Genomic DNA, 17,668 nt, shown 5'->3' with positions numbered 1-17,668 from the left:
CAATATTCTAGAGATGATCTACAGATGTTGAGCTGTTATGTGTCTGACCATTTTGATAATAGATGAACCATCCCAACCATTAGCCCTTCCCAGACTTTCTGCCTCATTTCATAATGTACTGTAAACATCTTTGGATTTTGTAAAAAATCCTGACTTTGCACTCTAGGCACTGGGCATTTCATTAATCCATAATTGGTTAACCAAAAACTAACCAACATTAAAAATGATGCACATAAAATGCATGATTTTGCATTTTTAGGTCATTTTTGGTCCACACTAAAACAACAAGCAACTAAATCTCTTCATCTCTCTGTTGTCTCTGGCATTTTAAAATGCATCCACTCTTTTAAAAAGCTCTGTTTTGGGGTAGGAAAAAATGCAAGCTTAGTCTGTGCACACAGCGGAAAAACAAAGGGTTAGAGATGGTTTTTCAGATTTAGTCAGCTTAAAGTGGACTTTAGTGTGTCTCTAAGAAAGCCTCCTTCAGACAGGAATGTTGAAACCGTGAAGGGAAAAGACAAGATACAAGGATTAAGGAGCCAGGACAGCGAGCATGGTTCCCCCCCCAGAGCCCCAGTGATGGACTGAGCTCTGACAAAAGACTGGCTGAGTACCTCAATTCTAACCCTAAAGCCTCCAGCTGCCGACGACTGAACACATTTTTACCACATCAATCTGCTTTTGCAGCTCGCTGCCCTGTTGTTATCATTATAATCTGCATATATTAATAACTCATTTTCCATCCAGCAGCATATTTTCCATTGATGCATTTAAACAGTAGATTATCTATGTTTAGAGCTCTGTCTTATTGTTCCTCCCCCCTGTGTTCACACTGCATCCATTTTGCCACAAACTCATGTTGGATTCAATTTTAATTTACACGTGAAGAAATTGGAAAAAGTAAATTGGACATTTTAAAAATGAAGTTGGCTTCTTTTACCTCATCAAAATTTCCATTTGCATCGTTGGATTCTGGTTTATATTCCTTACTGAAAACAGTTCTTTGTCAAAAGCAAAGATGGAAGTAACACGAAGCAAAACCATTAAAGTATAATAAGACCTGGACACAGAGCCCAGTTCATTCCTATAAGAGTTGCTCAGTGGCGCATGAAGCCCAAAAAGCCGAGCCGGCTAAGCGCTCCGCCAACTCGATTCGGGAGTCAATTATTTAATGCCGATTTAATCTAGACTTCCCAAATGTTATCGGACCGAATGAACCAAATACGGTCATTAATAATAAGTAATAAGTCATTTGGCGGGGTTGTGATGTTCAAAAAAATGTGTCCTTTGACTTACAGATGTCTCTTTTGCTATGGAAGTCGATGGGAAAAAAATCGTTTTGGGCCTGACGGCATCATGTGACTGGCCAGGCGTTGCGATTTTACCATTTGGCCTGTTAGGGGGGCTTTAAAGAGACCTAACATATAAACTAACAAACTACACACATCCACAGCTTGTCCAATTACTGAAAATAACAGCACTACTAATAGTTTAGGACAAACTAACAACTCCTCCCACAAAACAAAATGGCTACTATGAAAGAAATGTCAGTCTGAATTATGAAAAGAAATGACAATTCAAGCTGATTATCAAAACAATGTTGGAGAATAAAAATGGTAAAACCGCTGTTTTCACCTGCTCCTCAACATTGAGATTTGACTCAAAGGACAGACTCAATTCCTTTAGAGATATTATGCCAGAGATTGTGCATAATGTCTCAGAAATAAACAAGTGAAGGGTATGGATGGACAGACATATCACACACATATTCCATAATGCATATGTGACATAACAGTGTAGGACTGACCTGGCAGGCGTTATAGAGGAGCTGGTGCTCAAACTTCTTGATGCCCAGGATCTGCTGGAACATCTCGTACAGCTGGTCCTTGCTGAGGATGAGTTCAGAGGCGGCGCTGGCAGTCATTCTCTGCTGGTGCTTCCTGGGGTCCTCTTCACCGCGGTAGATGGTGTCGAACTTGGCAATCCAGGAGCTCAGCACTGTCTCTTTGCTGAGGCCGTCGATCTCTGGCAGGCTGCGCACCCGCTTCTCTATGTGCTTCTTAAAAACCTCCCGGGAGTCGCTGGCCGAGCAGCCGCCACTCTGCACCATCCGGGACACACGATCACTTTTCAGGAAGATCTGCAATCAGTTTGTGAAAAACAGATTAATTGTTTTGTTTTTTAATCCAAAAGATTTTGGATCCTATATTCATAGTTTCACTATCTTTATGTTACTATAATTAGCATTATCCATCATTCCAACTGCTATAATTGTTGTGAATCAAATTTCTCTATGTCTGTATATCTGTACCAGTGGCTATGTGTCCAAACTGGCAGCAACAGATACCACCAGCAAAAAGCCAGGATTCAGGAGCCAAGAATTCTGCCTAATAGGGCGTTTTTCCTCACTACTGTTGCACAAAATGCTTGCTCCTGGGAACTTGTTGGGTCTGTTTTAAATATAGAGTATGGTCTTGACCTACCACTAGAGTGTATGGTCTAGACCTACTCCAACTGTAAAGTGGTTTAAGATAACTCATGTTATGATTTGATATTATGAATAAAATTGAATTAGAATTGGGTTATAACAAACTAAGGAATTCTGGCTCCAATCTGTGGGTGGATCTTAAGAGGATGCTGCTAACTGGCAAGAGCTATCTATCATGTACCTACAGTACAACTCACTCTGCTATCACCACTGATATTCCTACTCTTTCTACCCTGCTTGCCTTCTACCCCCTACTTTAAGTGCAATGCAACAGACTTAATGTGTCCCTGTTTAACACTTTACATTACATGTGTTTGTAATTTGGGAAGTTTATAACTTGATAGTCTGGATCAACAGACATCCACCTGCTGGATGCCAGGTTTTCTGTGTGTGTTGTTGTTCTCAAAATCTCTTTGCTTTGGGAAATAAGAAACTTCCAGCTAAAATAGCAAGCTTTGAAGTAAATTTGGATCTTGAATCTTTGGATCTAAGTAACACTGACACACCTTACAGCAGTGTTGCATTGCTTGTATATACATAAACCAGTGGTAACTAGCTCTACCTGGTATGCATATCATTGTCATTTGTGTCTCCCTTTATTGTATGTATATATCTTCCTCCAAATATCTTTAATTTGACTATATATGTAAATACAATTCGAAGTGTATGTCATATATTATTTGTACTATATGTACTGAGCATCTTGGACTAAAAATGAAACGTGTAAAATTGACACCTTTTTTCATAGTGGGAGGATAGAACAGACTTTGGAAAGACATACTACTGCAGGTCAAAATCTATACAGCATAGCATTGTGATACAGCATAGTATCGTGATACTGCATATTATCGTGATACAGCATAGTATTGTGATGCAGTATAGTATTGCGATACTGTATTGATACAGACCACAAGTATCAATCTATTATTATTATATACATATCTTGGTCAGTTTGTCTGCTTGACAATCCCATTTTGCAGCATTAAAATTAAAGTGAGATGTCAGAGAAAAGAGAAATGTTGTTGACAAGGTTTCCTTTTGGGGTCATCATTTGAAATTGGTAATTTGTAAAAATGTGTAAAGTTGGAAAAAAGGTTATGAACTGCAATATATCACAGAATGTTGCAATATGTTTAAAATCGCAGCAACATTGTATTGACAAGACATGAATATCTTGATGTCATGGAATCGTGAGACCTCTGGTATCGTGAGTTTTCTCATGACGATTTTCTATCACCATAGACACAAAAAAAGACTTCTACCCATAACACGCAAACATTTTGGCATTGAGTGAAAGCCGACTCATATTTGAAAGACTGGTTTGTGATTGATGGTGAATTCCTGTCACCTTCTGTCGTCACGGCCTTGCTCTTTGTAACCCTATGCCTCTGTTATCTCTAGCTTTCTATTTCTGTCTGTCTCCCTTCCTTTTTCTGCCTGCCCGCGTCAGTTTTAGCCTGAAGCTAAAGTCGAGCAGAGAGCTATGGGTTTTAATTGAATTGGATAACCTGTGCCACTATCTTCATCTGTTAAATATCACACATTTCTTATTTGGCCTGTTGTGCTGCCACATTAACTGATATAGAAGTGCCAGTCAATGTGTCAGCGTCACCAAGCCAACAGATACGCTACCTTGTTTTTGCACAAGCACCCAACAGCCCCCTCAAATCTTTATTGTCCTCCTTTGCAACCCTTGTTTCTGGATCAGCTTTTAGAAAACACAGTGATTATGCAATAATGTCATTATGACAGATTGCTGAACTGTACGGACAACATCATTATAGAACTTGGATGACATCTGAAGTTTGGGCATGTGAGTGCATTCACACCAGTCATGTTTTGCATATCTGTAAGAATCATTTTTCACTTTAGTTCAATTTTAAAGAGCTGTAAAAGTGTAACATTTCCCATTGTGTTACATGTAGAATGGGAAATGCATGTCGATTTAAATGTATAGAGAGCGTCTAGCTGAAGCTAATCTGCAGCAACCTTCCCTGGTCCTTTTTTTAAAATCCAGATAAAAACAGCCTAACAAGAACAGACTGTACATGTACAGTATATAAGCCGGTATGCACATATCTGTGTGTGCACAGCATGTTTGTATTGTACATGAATGTGTATACACTGAATACTATACTTATTTATTTATTTTCTTTATTTGGTATATACTGTATTTGAAATGATGTTGTTGTCTTTGTTGTCATGTACCGTGTGTCAGTTTCTTGCTACTGCAGCAAATGAATCGCCCCTTGGGGACAAATAAAGGTTTTGATTGATTGATTGATTGATATACACTCAGGTGCTGTTTGTTAGGTATCTTAATGCAGTCTAATACAACAGTGATACAGTAAATCCTGCCTGAAGGTTTGATATTATAAAGAAGTTGTTCTGATATACATGTCCTAGTTTATTTCAAAGTAGATATGTTGACAAAAACAATGGCTTTAAGTTACATAGCAGGTTGGACCTTGTATGGTTAACTTGGTCACCAGTGTGTGTGAATATATGTGTGAATGGGGTGTGTACATAATGTGTATTGTTTGATTGGTGGCTAAGACTAGAAAAGTGTAGCAGCGGATCGCTAATTTCCTAGTCTCGCATTGCCAGACCGTCGTCCACAGCACTGCGGAGGTAGGTCTGGCTAGTCCACACAGCATCCTGGGATGGGAGAAACACCTGCTCTGGTTTATTGGCATTGCATTAAACAAATCACAATTGTCTTGGGCGACGACAAGCGGCGGACGGTTCCGCTGCAAAAAAGCCTCAGGAAGGAACTTGTTTCTCTGCATCAGTAAAATCAGATTTATTTATATATAATTATTAGTAAAGGCCCTATGCCCTTATTTAGAAATGTGACCAACCATTTGTGACCAATAATTCTATATCAGGATTAATTCTATCTCTATTACATTAGGTGTGTTCTGCCTAGTCCTGGTGTACTGTGCTGTGATTGGCTAGTTCTACTGCAGTGTATTCTATTCTGTAGACATTCTGTTTAACATGTCTCACAGTGAGACTGGTGTTTGTTAAATAGCAGCCTGTCACCGCCAATATGACTATTTTTATTTTTACATGTGTAAGCAGTTATGAGAGACCTCAGGAAGCCCTGAAAGCCAAGGTGAAAACAACATTTTTCACCATTGTTTGTCAGAACCTAAGTTTATCGCCAACATATGGGCTGTTATCTCCTCGAGGACATAATAGGCATATGCATCTTTAATGTGTTGGATTATTGGCATTGCATCAAGAAGACGCATACTGGAGATGCACTTATTAAAACACTTTATATTTAAATTCCTTTAATTAAAACCAAAACTTAAAAAAGTCATTTAATAACATTACAGTAAGTAAAACTAGAAGCAGATGTAAAAGCTGAGCAGTATGTCAGAAGTAATGACTGAAGAAGTAGTCCAACCACCTCACCTATTCCGTTTGCAGCTAAGGCTCAAAATATAACGGACCATGTGGTTTTTGTACTATCTCTTGGGAATATCTCAAAATCAATATATACACTTGGAAAATGACTTCAAAAGTGATGTTTACTGCAAGACCTCTTATTGGCTTTTTGCAATGTGGGCCATCCAAGAACTGAAGTGTATTTGACTCGGCCCCTCCGGATGTTCTATGTCAAATGTCGAGTTGTAAATGAATATATCAATACAGACTGTTAAAAAATATGAGATACAGAGAAGACACTGGCTCGTTTTTCCTCACATTTTATTTCCCTCTTCTATTCTTGGTGGATCCAGTCACTGAATGCTGGTTGTTAGGGAGCATATTATTAAGACTGCCCCGAGGAGCTCAGTGCACGCTCTGCATCATTTATCAGAGCCAAGACAAGTTATCTCCGCTGAGCTTTGGATACATTTCGCCCCAATTATTAGCTTTCCTGCTTGAGCAGATTCATTTTTAGACACAAGAGGCTTGTAAGGAGAACTTAACAGCCTGAGGAAAGTAATTTGCACATCTGAAAGTAGTGGCTGCAGACATTCCCTATGTATATATAATGATTTAGAAATAACCATTTTTATCTTAAGTTAATTTGATTCTACAGAGAAAGTGGCTGTTTTCAGAATGACCTTCTAAATACTACAGACACAGGCAGTATGCAGTTATTATGTTATATTTTCTAATAACTTTAAATGAGGAGCTGCTGCCCACGCTCTACCAGGCAAACAAGCGGCAAATTAGTGGCGGATCGCTAATTTCCTAGTCTTGCATTGCCAGACCTTCCTTCACAGCGCTGTGGAGGAGGGTCTGGATCGTCCACACAGCATTCTGCAATGGGAGAAATATGTGCTCTGGTTTATTGGCATTTCTTTAAAACAATCTCAATCATCTTAGGTGGCGCTTAGCGCTGGATGGAGCAACGGTGTTGCTGCAAAAAAAAAGCCTCGGGAAGGATCTTGTTTTGGTAGAACACGTGTACGTTCAACAGTAGTTTTAGTCGTGCAACAGAAAACTCAGACTGGACAGATAGTCTAGCTAGCTGTCTGGATTTACCCAGCGGAGATCTGAGGAGCAGTTAACCATAGTCCTCAGAAATCCACCGGGGGGTTCGGAACGCCAGCACAAAGAAAGAGGAAGGTAACGGACATCTGGCTGAAAAAAGGAACATTCGGTGGGATTTATTTTCTGTTCAATGACGTTGAGTCTGAAGGTGTTTCAGGATGTTTTCAACGCTTTTCTTCCCTCTACTACCAGTATATAAACCACTCACACCAACTTATTACCATTAGTTTTACAATTTATTTTTCAACAATGGTCAATAACCCTCATTCATATTATTTTATTCCAAAATTTATACCAACAACCAGAAATGTGAATTATTTGGACTAATAGATGAGAATAAAAATAAAAGTTTTGTCAAAGTTTAGTCAGGATACTGTTTTGAAACCATTTAAACTGTTTTATTTTTCAAATGCTATAAAATTAAAGAAACAAATCTGATCCTTCGTTTCACTTGTGCAAGGTGTGGGACCAACCATGTTATTTTTGGACACTTTGGTTGAAAGAAATCCAAATTTCTGATATACTGTAGAAACGTTGAATGCAGGTCATATTAGTCAAGAGGAGGAGGGTCAAAGGGTTGAAAAGTATACTGGTAACAGAGTGAAATATCAGTGTAACCAGTGGAAGGAGTATTCAGATCCTTTACGTCAGTAAAAGTACTAATACCACACTGTAGATATGCTCTGTTGCAACTCAAAGTCCTACATTGAAAATTTTACTTAAGTAAAAGTATTTAAGTATCATCAGGAGAATGTACTTAAAGTATTAAAAGCAAAAGTGCAGTAAAATCCTCCCATTATAGAAAGTGTAAAAGATCCAAACAGTTGTGTTTAATTGTCTCATCATCTCAGCTGGACTTGTAGGCCTAGTTTACTTTATAATAAACCATCAGATTTGATAAATTACATGTGTTTTGTTTGCAGAAATCTTAAGGTGTAAAGTAACTAGTAACTAAAGCTGTCAGATGAATGTAGTGGAGTAAAAAGTAGAATATTTCTCTCTAGAGATGTAGCGGAGTAGAAGTAGAAAGTGGCATAAAAAGAAAAGCCTCAAATAAACAAGTACCTCAACATGTGGACTTAAGGACAGTGCTTGAGTAAATGTACTTAGTTACATTCCACCACTGAGTACAACAGATCATAGACTGACCTCATAGTAGCTTTGGACAGCATTGATGAAGGCTTCATCGGCCACGATCTGCGTGTCTCCGCTGAGGAACGCCTGGAAACGCTCCTTGACCGTCTGCAAGTGCTGCTTACTGATCTGAAGGAGACAGCAGGAAACAGGAAGATACCATATCATAACTTGTGAGAACCAAAAACAGAAGTATACATTTTTGTCACAAACCCATCCCTATGAGCATGTTTTCCCTGTCTGTCTGGTTTGTCTTTACGTTACGTTCTTGGACGTAACACTGTTCCAGTTGCCGGGCAACAAGTGCAAGGCGGGAAATGCAGGATCACTTGAAACTTCTCTCACCTGTTCCTCATCAGCAATCTACACACCTGGTCCTGATCATCATCACTACACCTTTTAAGGTGTGACCTGACATTGAGTCCCTACCAAGTCTTTTGCCAAACTCATTTGCTGTGCTTGCGTTTCAGCCTAAATTATTTGCTAATCAGTCTCTGTTGCTTATGTGTGTTTGTTAAACTGGTTCCTGTTTCCCTGTCTGCAGTAGCTTCGCCCTAGAATTCCCTTCACCCCTGCCTGACGTGCTGCTATGTTAGCTCAGTTCACAACGACCAAACACATAAATCACTTTGGTCTTGTCAATGGAACATTTGGCAACTTTAAAAAACTTGTTGGCGTCCATCGCTGCGTCTTGTGCTCCCCATCCACTCAAAATGTAACGTTACTACTCTTTGACCGGATCGCCAAAGAGTAGCCTGTTGTTTTGTTTCCGGTCTAGCTAGATCCGGTGTGGTCTTGTAGTTTATCTAACTTTGATAGTTATTGCAACAGCATGTAAAAAAAAAATTACAAAGTGTGCAGGGCCAAAAAGAACGTAAAAAAATGACGCTGTTAAAATGGGATTGTGTTAACGCCATTAACGCATTTAACTGACAGCACTACTTTCTAATGAAATTTCCGTATGCTGACAAAGACCTGCTTCGGTTTACATAAAGGGACCCTCATTATGCTACCATGGAAGTGTGAGGCTATTTGGAGCCTTGTTAGTGGTATAGAAATAGTGATTTATTTTTACTTTACCAGTGCCCCGACTGCTAGCATTACAAGATAGTTAGTGGTTTGTGCTAACTGCTCACAATCGATTAGCACGAAAACATCCCAGAGAACGGTCAACTCGGTATCCATGTGTAATTAACCCCTAGGTTCAGTTTGTGCCAGAATTGTCATTTAAAGTATCTGTTGTAACTTTTTGATACTAATGAATGTCTGTTACATTCAAGCCATTGCTTAATGAGTTGCTAAAATTGAGTGAAGATATTGACCTCTTCTGAAGAGTCCAACATGCTTTTTTAATCCTCCGTGTCCTCCTTGGCTACTAGCAACTGCGTGGCAGAGGGGTGGGGGTGAAGCGTGAACACGGAAGGCTTATATCATGTGGATGCGGCGACAGTGTAGAATTCCTCATGGGGGTGACAGAAACTACGCGCTACAGCTTTATTTCTTTTGTTTTGAAAGTAGCATTCAGTCTTAGCCACCAGGTGACGTCTACACGTGTGAGGAATTAGGGATGCAGCAGGTAGACACCTCGGTGGGCTGATGTTTTTTTTCTTTTCTTTTTTACGAGACACAGAGAGAGTTATTGTTCTTTGTCGTCATGTTTGCTTCTTTCAAAACCTGGACAAAAAACATCACAAAACCTTTGGTAAGTCTTTTGCCTAGACAATGAATGTTTCTGACCTTGGTAAGATTCACTCCTTCGATGCCTCCGTGGCTGTTTTATTTTTCAGTTTTGAGTTACTACACTACACTACACCACCACTACAGCTGTTATAATGCATTTCTAGGAAATGACACTATTATCATTGTCTTTACTCGTGTAGGGTTTCACATAGAGCAGATGCTGTCAGCAGCGCTGCCTCTCTCGTCTCGTCCTCCGCTGGCTCCTCTCACAGCGGCTTTAATGAAGCATTACGCTACAGTCTGTTTCACAGTTCATGCTTGCTGCGAGTCTCTTTTGTGCATCTATTTTGCCAACATCTTTTAATGAATCTCCTGAGGTGTGTTTTGACATGTTTTTTTTTACTTTTAAAGAAGCACTGTAGGGCTTTTATTGCACATACTCCACCTACTTCCAAGATGCAAAGAGAAGGAAGAAATGTAAAGAAAGTCAAAACTCAAGCAACTCTTGGAGTGTATAGAATGACTTAATTGTCCAACCAAGTTTTTTAGGCTTGTGGCCTTCATCAGGGTCACATTAAGCAATGGGTACAGAGCAAAACATTTCAAAAACATGATGGACTCTTTACTCAAGTTTAAGCGGGTTCAATCTTCTGAACACAGTCATACTGAGAAAGACAATGAGAGTTGTGTGGAGCTGCTAGTCTTAATTAGCTTTTTAGCAACTAATTTGGCAGTGGCTTGAATGGAACGGACGTTCATTAATATCAAAATGTATCGCTCTAAAGCTTTAAGGGATACTTTAAAGGACAATTCTGGCACAAAATGAACATAGGGGTGAATAACACATGGGTACCAAGTCTGTACCAAACAGTTCTCTGGGATATGGTTTCATGCTAATCGAATGTGAACAGTTTTAGCGCAAACCACTAATTAGCTTGAAATGCTAGTAATCAGGGCACTGGTAAGGTAAAAAGAAATCGCTATTTCTATACCATTTACAAGGCTCAAAATAGCACCCCACTTCCAAGGTAGCATACATGTTCCTACATGTAAACCGAAGCATTGAGAACTTTGTAAGTGTACGGAGAGTTTATCAGAAAGATAGTTTATAAAGACTGTACTGTTCGCGTGTACAGGCAGGTGCCATCTTCAAAAGATCGCAGTTCTTGAAACCAAAATTCACCGTTTAAATTTAAACGTGGAAATGAACAGACCATGTTGGAATGACACCACTTTACCATGGACCCAAAACAATGGACAAAAGCACACGCTAACACACGGCTAATTATCCCCAACAAGACTACAAAGAGACAGGATGGCTGCGAAAGGGAGTATTATCAACAAAATACCTCCCCAACAACCAACTATGCAGCTGGATAACAGATTTGCTGCACTGCTGCAGGACCCTGGACATCCATCTGATGACCTGGATTCCGTCTCATCGTCACACAGCAGGGTAAGGACTGTGAGCAGTTCAAAAAGTAAAAAGATCCAGGGAAAGTTTGAAGGGCCCTATGATTTCTGAGATGCAGAAAACGCAGACGGAATCCCAGAATCTACACATGAAAACGGATTTCTCACACGCGGAATTTGCATATACAGTGGCTTAAGAAGGTTTACATACCCATGCTAAAGTTGATCAAAAAGAGGAATAAAAAACAGCTTTTGGAAATTTATCTTCATGCCTCAATTCAAAATAATTAGGAAAATCCAACCTTTTAAGGACACCAATTTTCTTTGTGAATTAATAAGGTATTGTAAATACATAAATGTTCTTCCTTAAAATAGAATCTACCTGCCTCTATGGGAATTTAACATAGGGGTGTGTAAAAGTGTACACACCCCTATGTTAAATTCCCATAGAGGCAGGTAGATTTTTATTATTAAAGGCCAGTTATTTCAGGGATCAGGATACTATGCATCCTGATAAAGTTCCCTTGGTCTTTGGAATTAAAATATCTCCATGTATGGTGAAGGGTATGTGATGATGTGTCTAAAACCTGTCTAAAAAAATGAGACAGATCATATTTTAACACACTAACAGGTCAGGTCTTTGGCAGGAAAATCATTTTTAATCAGTGATTTCATTATTAAGCACAATCTGGATTTTACCTGATTGGACCATAATAACACTGATACTGTTCTTATTGAGTCAGCTCCCCCTACCTACTGATTTATGAGCGAGAATAGAATCAATAAGAAAGGAGGTGGAATCGCCATTTTGTTTAATGACTCATTACAATGAATGCAAATATCTTATGGAAATTTTGCGTCTTTTGAATAGGTTGATGATATTTCTAAATATCTACAGGCCATCTAAATGATGTGCAACCTCCTTTGATGACTTTACTGAACTGCTGTCTATAATCTGTATTAACCTTGACCGTCTCATTATTGGGGATTTTAACATTCATGTTGACAACTCCCAGGACAGAGCGACCAAAGAACTGTTGTGTTTCAGCATCTGACGGAGCCCACGCACAAGGTTGTGGTACCAGCTGTTGCTCTCTCTGATCATTCCTGTGTTTCCTTTGACGGCTCTATCTCTGTGCACAAAAGTGTCCAAACAAAGGTAATCAGAAAAAACGGTATATCACTGAAAACACAAGTGAATCACTCATTCAGCTTTTCTCCTCCACATCCGCCCTCTCTTGGGTCTCAGTCACTGAGATTGTAGATAATGTCAATTGTGAAATTACAAATGTTATTGATGCCATTGCTCCCACTAAGGTCAAAGCTGTCTCTGGTAAGAAAAGATCTCCATGGAGAAATGCCACACTGGTAAGAACTTGTGTCTGTCTGTTTCTGCATGTGTTGTTTTTGTCTCCCAAAAATAACAGTATGTATCCCCCTTCCTGTTTTTTCCTCTCTGTGATTTTGTGGCCCTGGGACGTGTTCCTATGTCCCAGTGTGTTGTTTGTAACTGTTTGTGAATGTTATGTTTACATTATGTTTTCTGAATATAAAAGTAAAACTAAAAATTGTATCACAAATAAAAAAAAAAGCGTGTCAAAACGCTGAACACAGGTGACGAAAGACTATTCTCCAGGTCCATTAGGACACCTAGAAAGGGAGTCTTCACATTTCTAATTGAATGTATAATTTGGGGGTGCCAGTTGCTTAGTCAGTAGGTAGTAGGGTTGGGAAAAGGAGGGTTGCTGGTTCAAGTCCCCATTCGGACTAATGTATGGTGGTGAACTGGTAGCCGGAGAGGTGCCAGTTCACCTCCTGGGCACTTAAAGGTGTTCTTGAGCAAGGCAAGCCAACTGGAACCTTTCCATGGGCAGCCATCCGTGCATATATAGGTAGTGAGCATGTGTATGTAATTTGGGCTTGTTTGTAATAACAACAGAGTGAGAAACATTAAAATGTCCCCTTGCAGGATTAATAAAGTATACATTGTTATTAATTTGTAACTGAGGAATGCAAGGCGTCATTCTCTGACATTATCGCCAGAAACAATGTTAATTCAAATCCATTGTTTGCTACTGTCAATAGATTAACACACCCTCTGGTACCAGTATCATCTGAAATTGTATCACCAAGGCCTGCAATGAATTTGCCATTTTCTTCAGAGACAAAATTCAGAAAATTAGGCAAACAATCAGTGCCTCCATATCAAGTACAGGATATGTGTTGTCACAGTGTCAGGGTAAAACAAATTCAAATATGACACAATTTTATACAATCATCCATAAAGACTTGGAGGGCATTATACAACATCTGAAAACCTCCTCCGGTTATTTTGGTATTCTACCAACAGGTTTAGAAAAAAAGAAAAGAAAAGCAATCAAATTGTTTGGCTACAGATCTTCTACAGCCATTGGCCTACTGCTTTTTTACAGGTGATGTCAACAACGCAGTGTGTGGTGGTCCCCCGCGTCCAACCTAGATCTTTATTTACTTATTTTTTCTTTTATTTATATTTTTTAAAACTAGATCTGACCATAGACACAGACACCCCGATATCACATATGTACATGCGATCATGTTTTATTAATAAAGTTATACCAAGAATGCATTATTTCATTACACTGTGCCACACAATTATCCTTCAACAAAGGCAATCAACCTCTAATGAAATGACCAATAAGAGCCTCCCTCGCTGCGACTCCACACCCATTGGTTTCGGTCCGCAGCCGTTGCCATGGCCACTGCAGCAGAGGACGCAGTATGAGATTACATCTTCAATAATGGGGGTCAAAGTTCACAGTTCAGATTAACTACAGTAGCCAGCTGTGTGCTACTGTGGATCCACAATACAGCAGTGTATTACTATATACTTTAAAGCAGGGGTCAGATGGGAATATGTGCAGCTGGTATTGAGACTGTAGGTCAGTGTGTGTTGCCTCACTTGGTTTAGGTACTTTGTCAAATATGTCCTTCATTAAAAGAAGTAATATTTCTTAAAGGTTAACACATATGCAGATGGTCTGTGACATGACTTTATTTGGCAGTAAATACAGCTATGTCCCAATTCCCGGTCTGCGGCCTAGTAGGCTGCATTTATAGACCGGTGTTACTTTTCCCTATTTTATCAACACATTTACATGTACATCCTGCTTAATCCACACAATCTCGGTACCGGTTTTTGTGCAGTTTAGTGTCCCAAATTCCCCGTAACGTAACCCCATTTGTACAGGTCCTATCCCCTGACCCGTTGGCTATCCTAACCTTAACCACTCGAGATCAAATGCCTATCTTAACCTATTTAAAAAACCTATATGGTCAGAAGAATGGGATGTCTGAGCAGAGGGTTTATTTTTTTCGAAACAAAGGAATGTCAGACTAGTGGGCTGTGGGACCAAAGGGAATTTTTCAGAGTATTGAGGGGTCGGAACAATGGAGCGTCGGAGAAGTGGGCCGTCCCCCTCCATAAACCGGGCTGACAACAGCTAGCTCTACTAGGCTAATGTTAACTCTGCTGGGGTAGCTAGATATGTGAGAGCCGGCTGTGGCCTCCGAGGGCGGCAGCCCTGAGTTTGTTCCTCATGAATATTTTTTACTTTTCTACCTCTTCTATCTTTCCGTCCTTATTCTGAATTCTGCTCAATATAAACTGACTTTTGACACTTGGGTACAGAACAAAGGAGGCACTGGCCCTCCTATGATTGGTCACTTTCAGGTAATCTCGTCCATAAACCTCCTTAGTTTAACTTGATCGACAGCTATCTGGACGCTGCCTCCTCTCTGCTGACGGAGTTGATGACTGCAGTCAGTCATCAGCTGACTGCGGTTAGACCCGAGGTGGGAGTTTGTGCATTTGTGTTAACAACGGACACCACCATCACCAAGAGTCACTGCTCACCTAACCTTGAGTATGTCATGGTTAAGTGTAGACGTTACTATTTGCCCAGAGAGTTTACATCAACAGTATTAACAGCAACCTACATACCACCGGATGCTAATGCTAAGATTGTCATGAAAGAACTGCATTCTGCTATCAGTAAACAACAAACTCTCCCTTCTGAGGCTGCCTACGTTGTCGTGGGTGACTCGGCACTTGGAAACGCTGACTGGAGAGTGTTTGCAACCCAGGCCACCCATGATTACCAAACGGACATTGAATTGTATGCCTACTCCGTTCTGGACTGTATCAACTGAACAGTGTTCAGTCAAACAGATTATCGCTATCCCTAATCAAAAGCCATGGATGGTGGATGGCTTGGCTCAGTTGGTAGAGCAGGTGCACATATACTTAGAGGTTTATGCCTCGATGCAGAGGTCCAGGGTTTGAGTCCGACTTGTGACAATTCCCTGCATGTCTTCCTCTCTGTCCCCCTTTTCTCACTTAGCTGTCCTGTCCATTAAAAGCGGAAAAGCCCCGAAAAAATAATCTTCAAAAAAAAGAGCCATGGATGAACAGTGAGGTCAAGAGACATTGCATTCAGATCAGGTGATGCTCAAGCCTTTAGCTCATCCAGCACTAAGCTGAATAGGGGCATCAAAAAGGCCAAGCAGAAGCTAAGGATTGAAGATCCCTTCAAGAACAACTCTGACCCCTGAAGAATATGGCAAGGCATCCATGCCATTGCAGACTACAAAGCTCCTAACCTGATAAGCTGAACCACTTCTAAGGCCACTTTAATCGGAACACCAAGGAAGTGGCCATCAAGGCTGTGGTCTCTGCAGGTCAACCAGCCTCACAATCTCCACCACCGATGTGTGTGTGGCACTAAGCAGGATTAATGCACACAAGGCTGCCGGTCCTGATGGTATCCGAGGTATCTGAGATGTGTACTCAGGGCCTTTTGCTGTGCAGCTGACTGAGGTTTGGACTGACATATTTAACCAATCACTAGCCCAAGCAGCTGTCACTGCGTGCTTTAAAACCACCTCCATCATGCCAATGCCAATACACTTCACTGCAACAAGTAATGACTTCCATCCAGTTGCACTCACGGTGCGGATCCACATGGCCGTGCGAAGCTTCTGTCACACCGTGCTCTACTTTATTCCTATGGGTGACGTTAAGCAACTTTAACGCTCCCGCAAAGCATCCCAGGAAAGCAGCGCTGCTGGTTTCTGGGTGTCCACATCTCTGAGGACCTCTCTTGGACCCTCAACACCTCTACCCTGATCAAGAAGGCTGACCAGGGTCTCTTTTTTTCTGAGGAGACTCTTTTATTCTGAGGACACACACTTCTACAGCTGCACCATTGAAAGCCTCCTCACCAACTGTGGCACAGTTTTGTATGGCAACTGCTCTCCCCATGACCGGAAGGCACTGCAGGGGGTGGTGAAAACTGCCCAATGCATCCCTGGTTTCTCACTCCCCTCCATCAAGGCCATCCAGGGCAAGAGATGCTTGCGTAGATGGGCATCATCATCAAAGACTGTTCCCAACACAACCACAGACTGTTCACCCCACTCCCCTCCGGGAGGCAGGTTCAGAGGAAGCTTCTTTCATGTGGCTTTCACCCTACTCAACTTCCCCCCCCACCCCCGCCCGCGCCCACCCCCGTATCCCACCCCCTGTACATACATATCTGTCTATATGGTTCAAACAGAGTATCAATATTTACGGCACATTCACTGCACATAGCTGTACATACTGTTATAATGTTTTACTCATTATGTATTTTGCTAACACACTGCATACTGTATATCTGTATTATTCTTACTACTATTATAGTGTCATTGCAACTACATTGCACATATCTGTACATACATCTGATCATACACTGTTCATATTACCTAGACATATTTATGCTGCTCTTATAACACTGCAATATATTTCTGTTTTGCCCATGCACACCTGTCTATACATTCTCCCCTGCATTTCTTTTTATTTGTACTTGTACTCTGCACAATGAAAATAAAGTTGAATGTAATCTATCGTTGACAGGAAGCTCTGAGTTTTTATTAACAATGTAGCGCAAGATAGCACCATGACTAAAGGAACGTATGTGTCTCTCTTCTGTTCTGTTGTACCTTGCCTATCCTTGCCTATCTTGTGCTACATTGTTACAGTTTTTCTCAATCGATTTGGCCCATGTACTGAAACAGACTTACGATTGTCAAAACTCAGAAATCCTTACACCACGTGGTACATTCAGCACACGGCTCTATGTGAACTGCAAAAGATGATTACTTAATTAAAATAATCAACTCCTGTTTCACATACAGAAATACATTTGTCTTACGTACGAGGGAAGTGAGTATCTGAGATTTATGTTCAGATAAGGCAACAAGATTTTCTTAGGAAAGTAATTGGAAAGTGTTTGGCTCACAGGCGTTATTCACACCTTCTGTCTAATCATTTCTGACAGATTATCAATGGAGACTCCTGTGTTTTCAGAGGATGCCAAGTAATGCAAGCAATCATTTATCATTATACATTACTGTAATAAT

The 17,668-nt window shown here is 40.5% G+C and overlaps 1 protein-coding gene across 8 annotated transcripts in view; it reads right to left on the bottom strand.

Annotated features, from left to right (window-relative positions):
• The window catches only part of cadpsa (Ca2+-dependent activator protein for secretion a), a 218,337-nt gene that overhangs the window by 186,142 nt on the left and 14,527 nt on the right, over positions 1-17,668 (bottom strand). For all 8 annotated transcript variants that reach the window (XM_034868944.1, XM_034868945.1, XM_034868946.1 and 5 more), the window contains exons 2-3: positions 8,150-8,263; positions 1,808-2,140 (exon numbers count right to left, since the gene is read on the bottom strand). In XM_034868944.1, coding sequence (XP_034724835.1) covers positions 1,808-2,140; positions 8,150-8,263 — 447 coding nt within the window. The remainder of the gene's footprint in view (positions 1-1,807; positions 2,141-8,149; positions 8,264-17,668) is intronic.

The sequence above is a fragment of the Etheostoma cragini genome, chromosome 4, assembly GCF_013103735.1.
Source record: "Etheostoma cragini isolate CJK2018 chromosome 4, CSU_Ecrag_1.0, whole genome shotgun sequence".
Taxonomy (NCBI): domain Eukaryota; kingdom Metazoa; phylum Chordata; class Actinopteri; order Perciformes; family Percidae; genus Etheostoma; species Etheostoma cragini.
The sequence above is the reverse complement of the archived record's forward strand: the minus strand, read 5'-3'. Positions and strand labels throughout refer to the sequence as shown.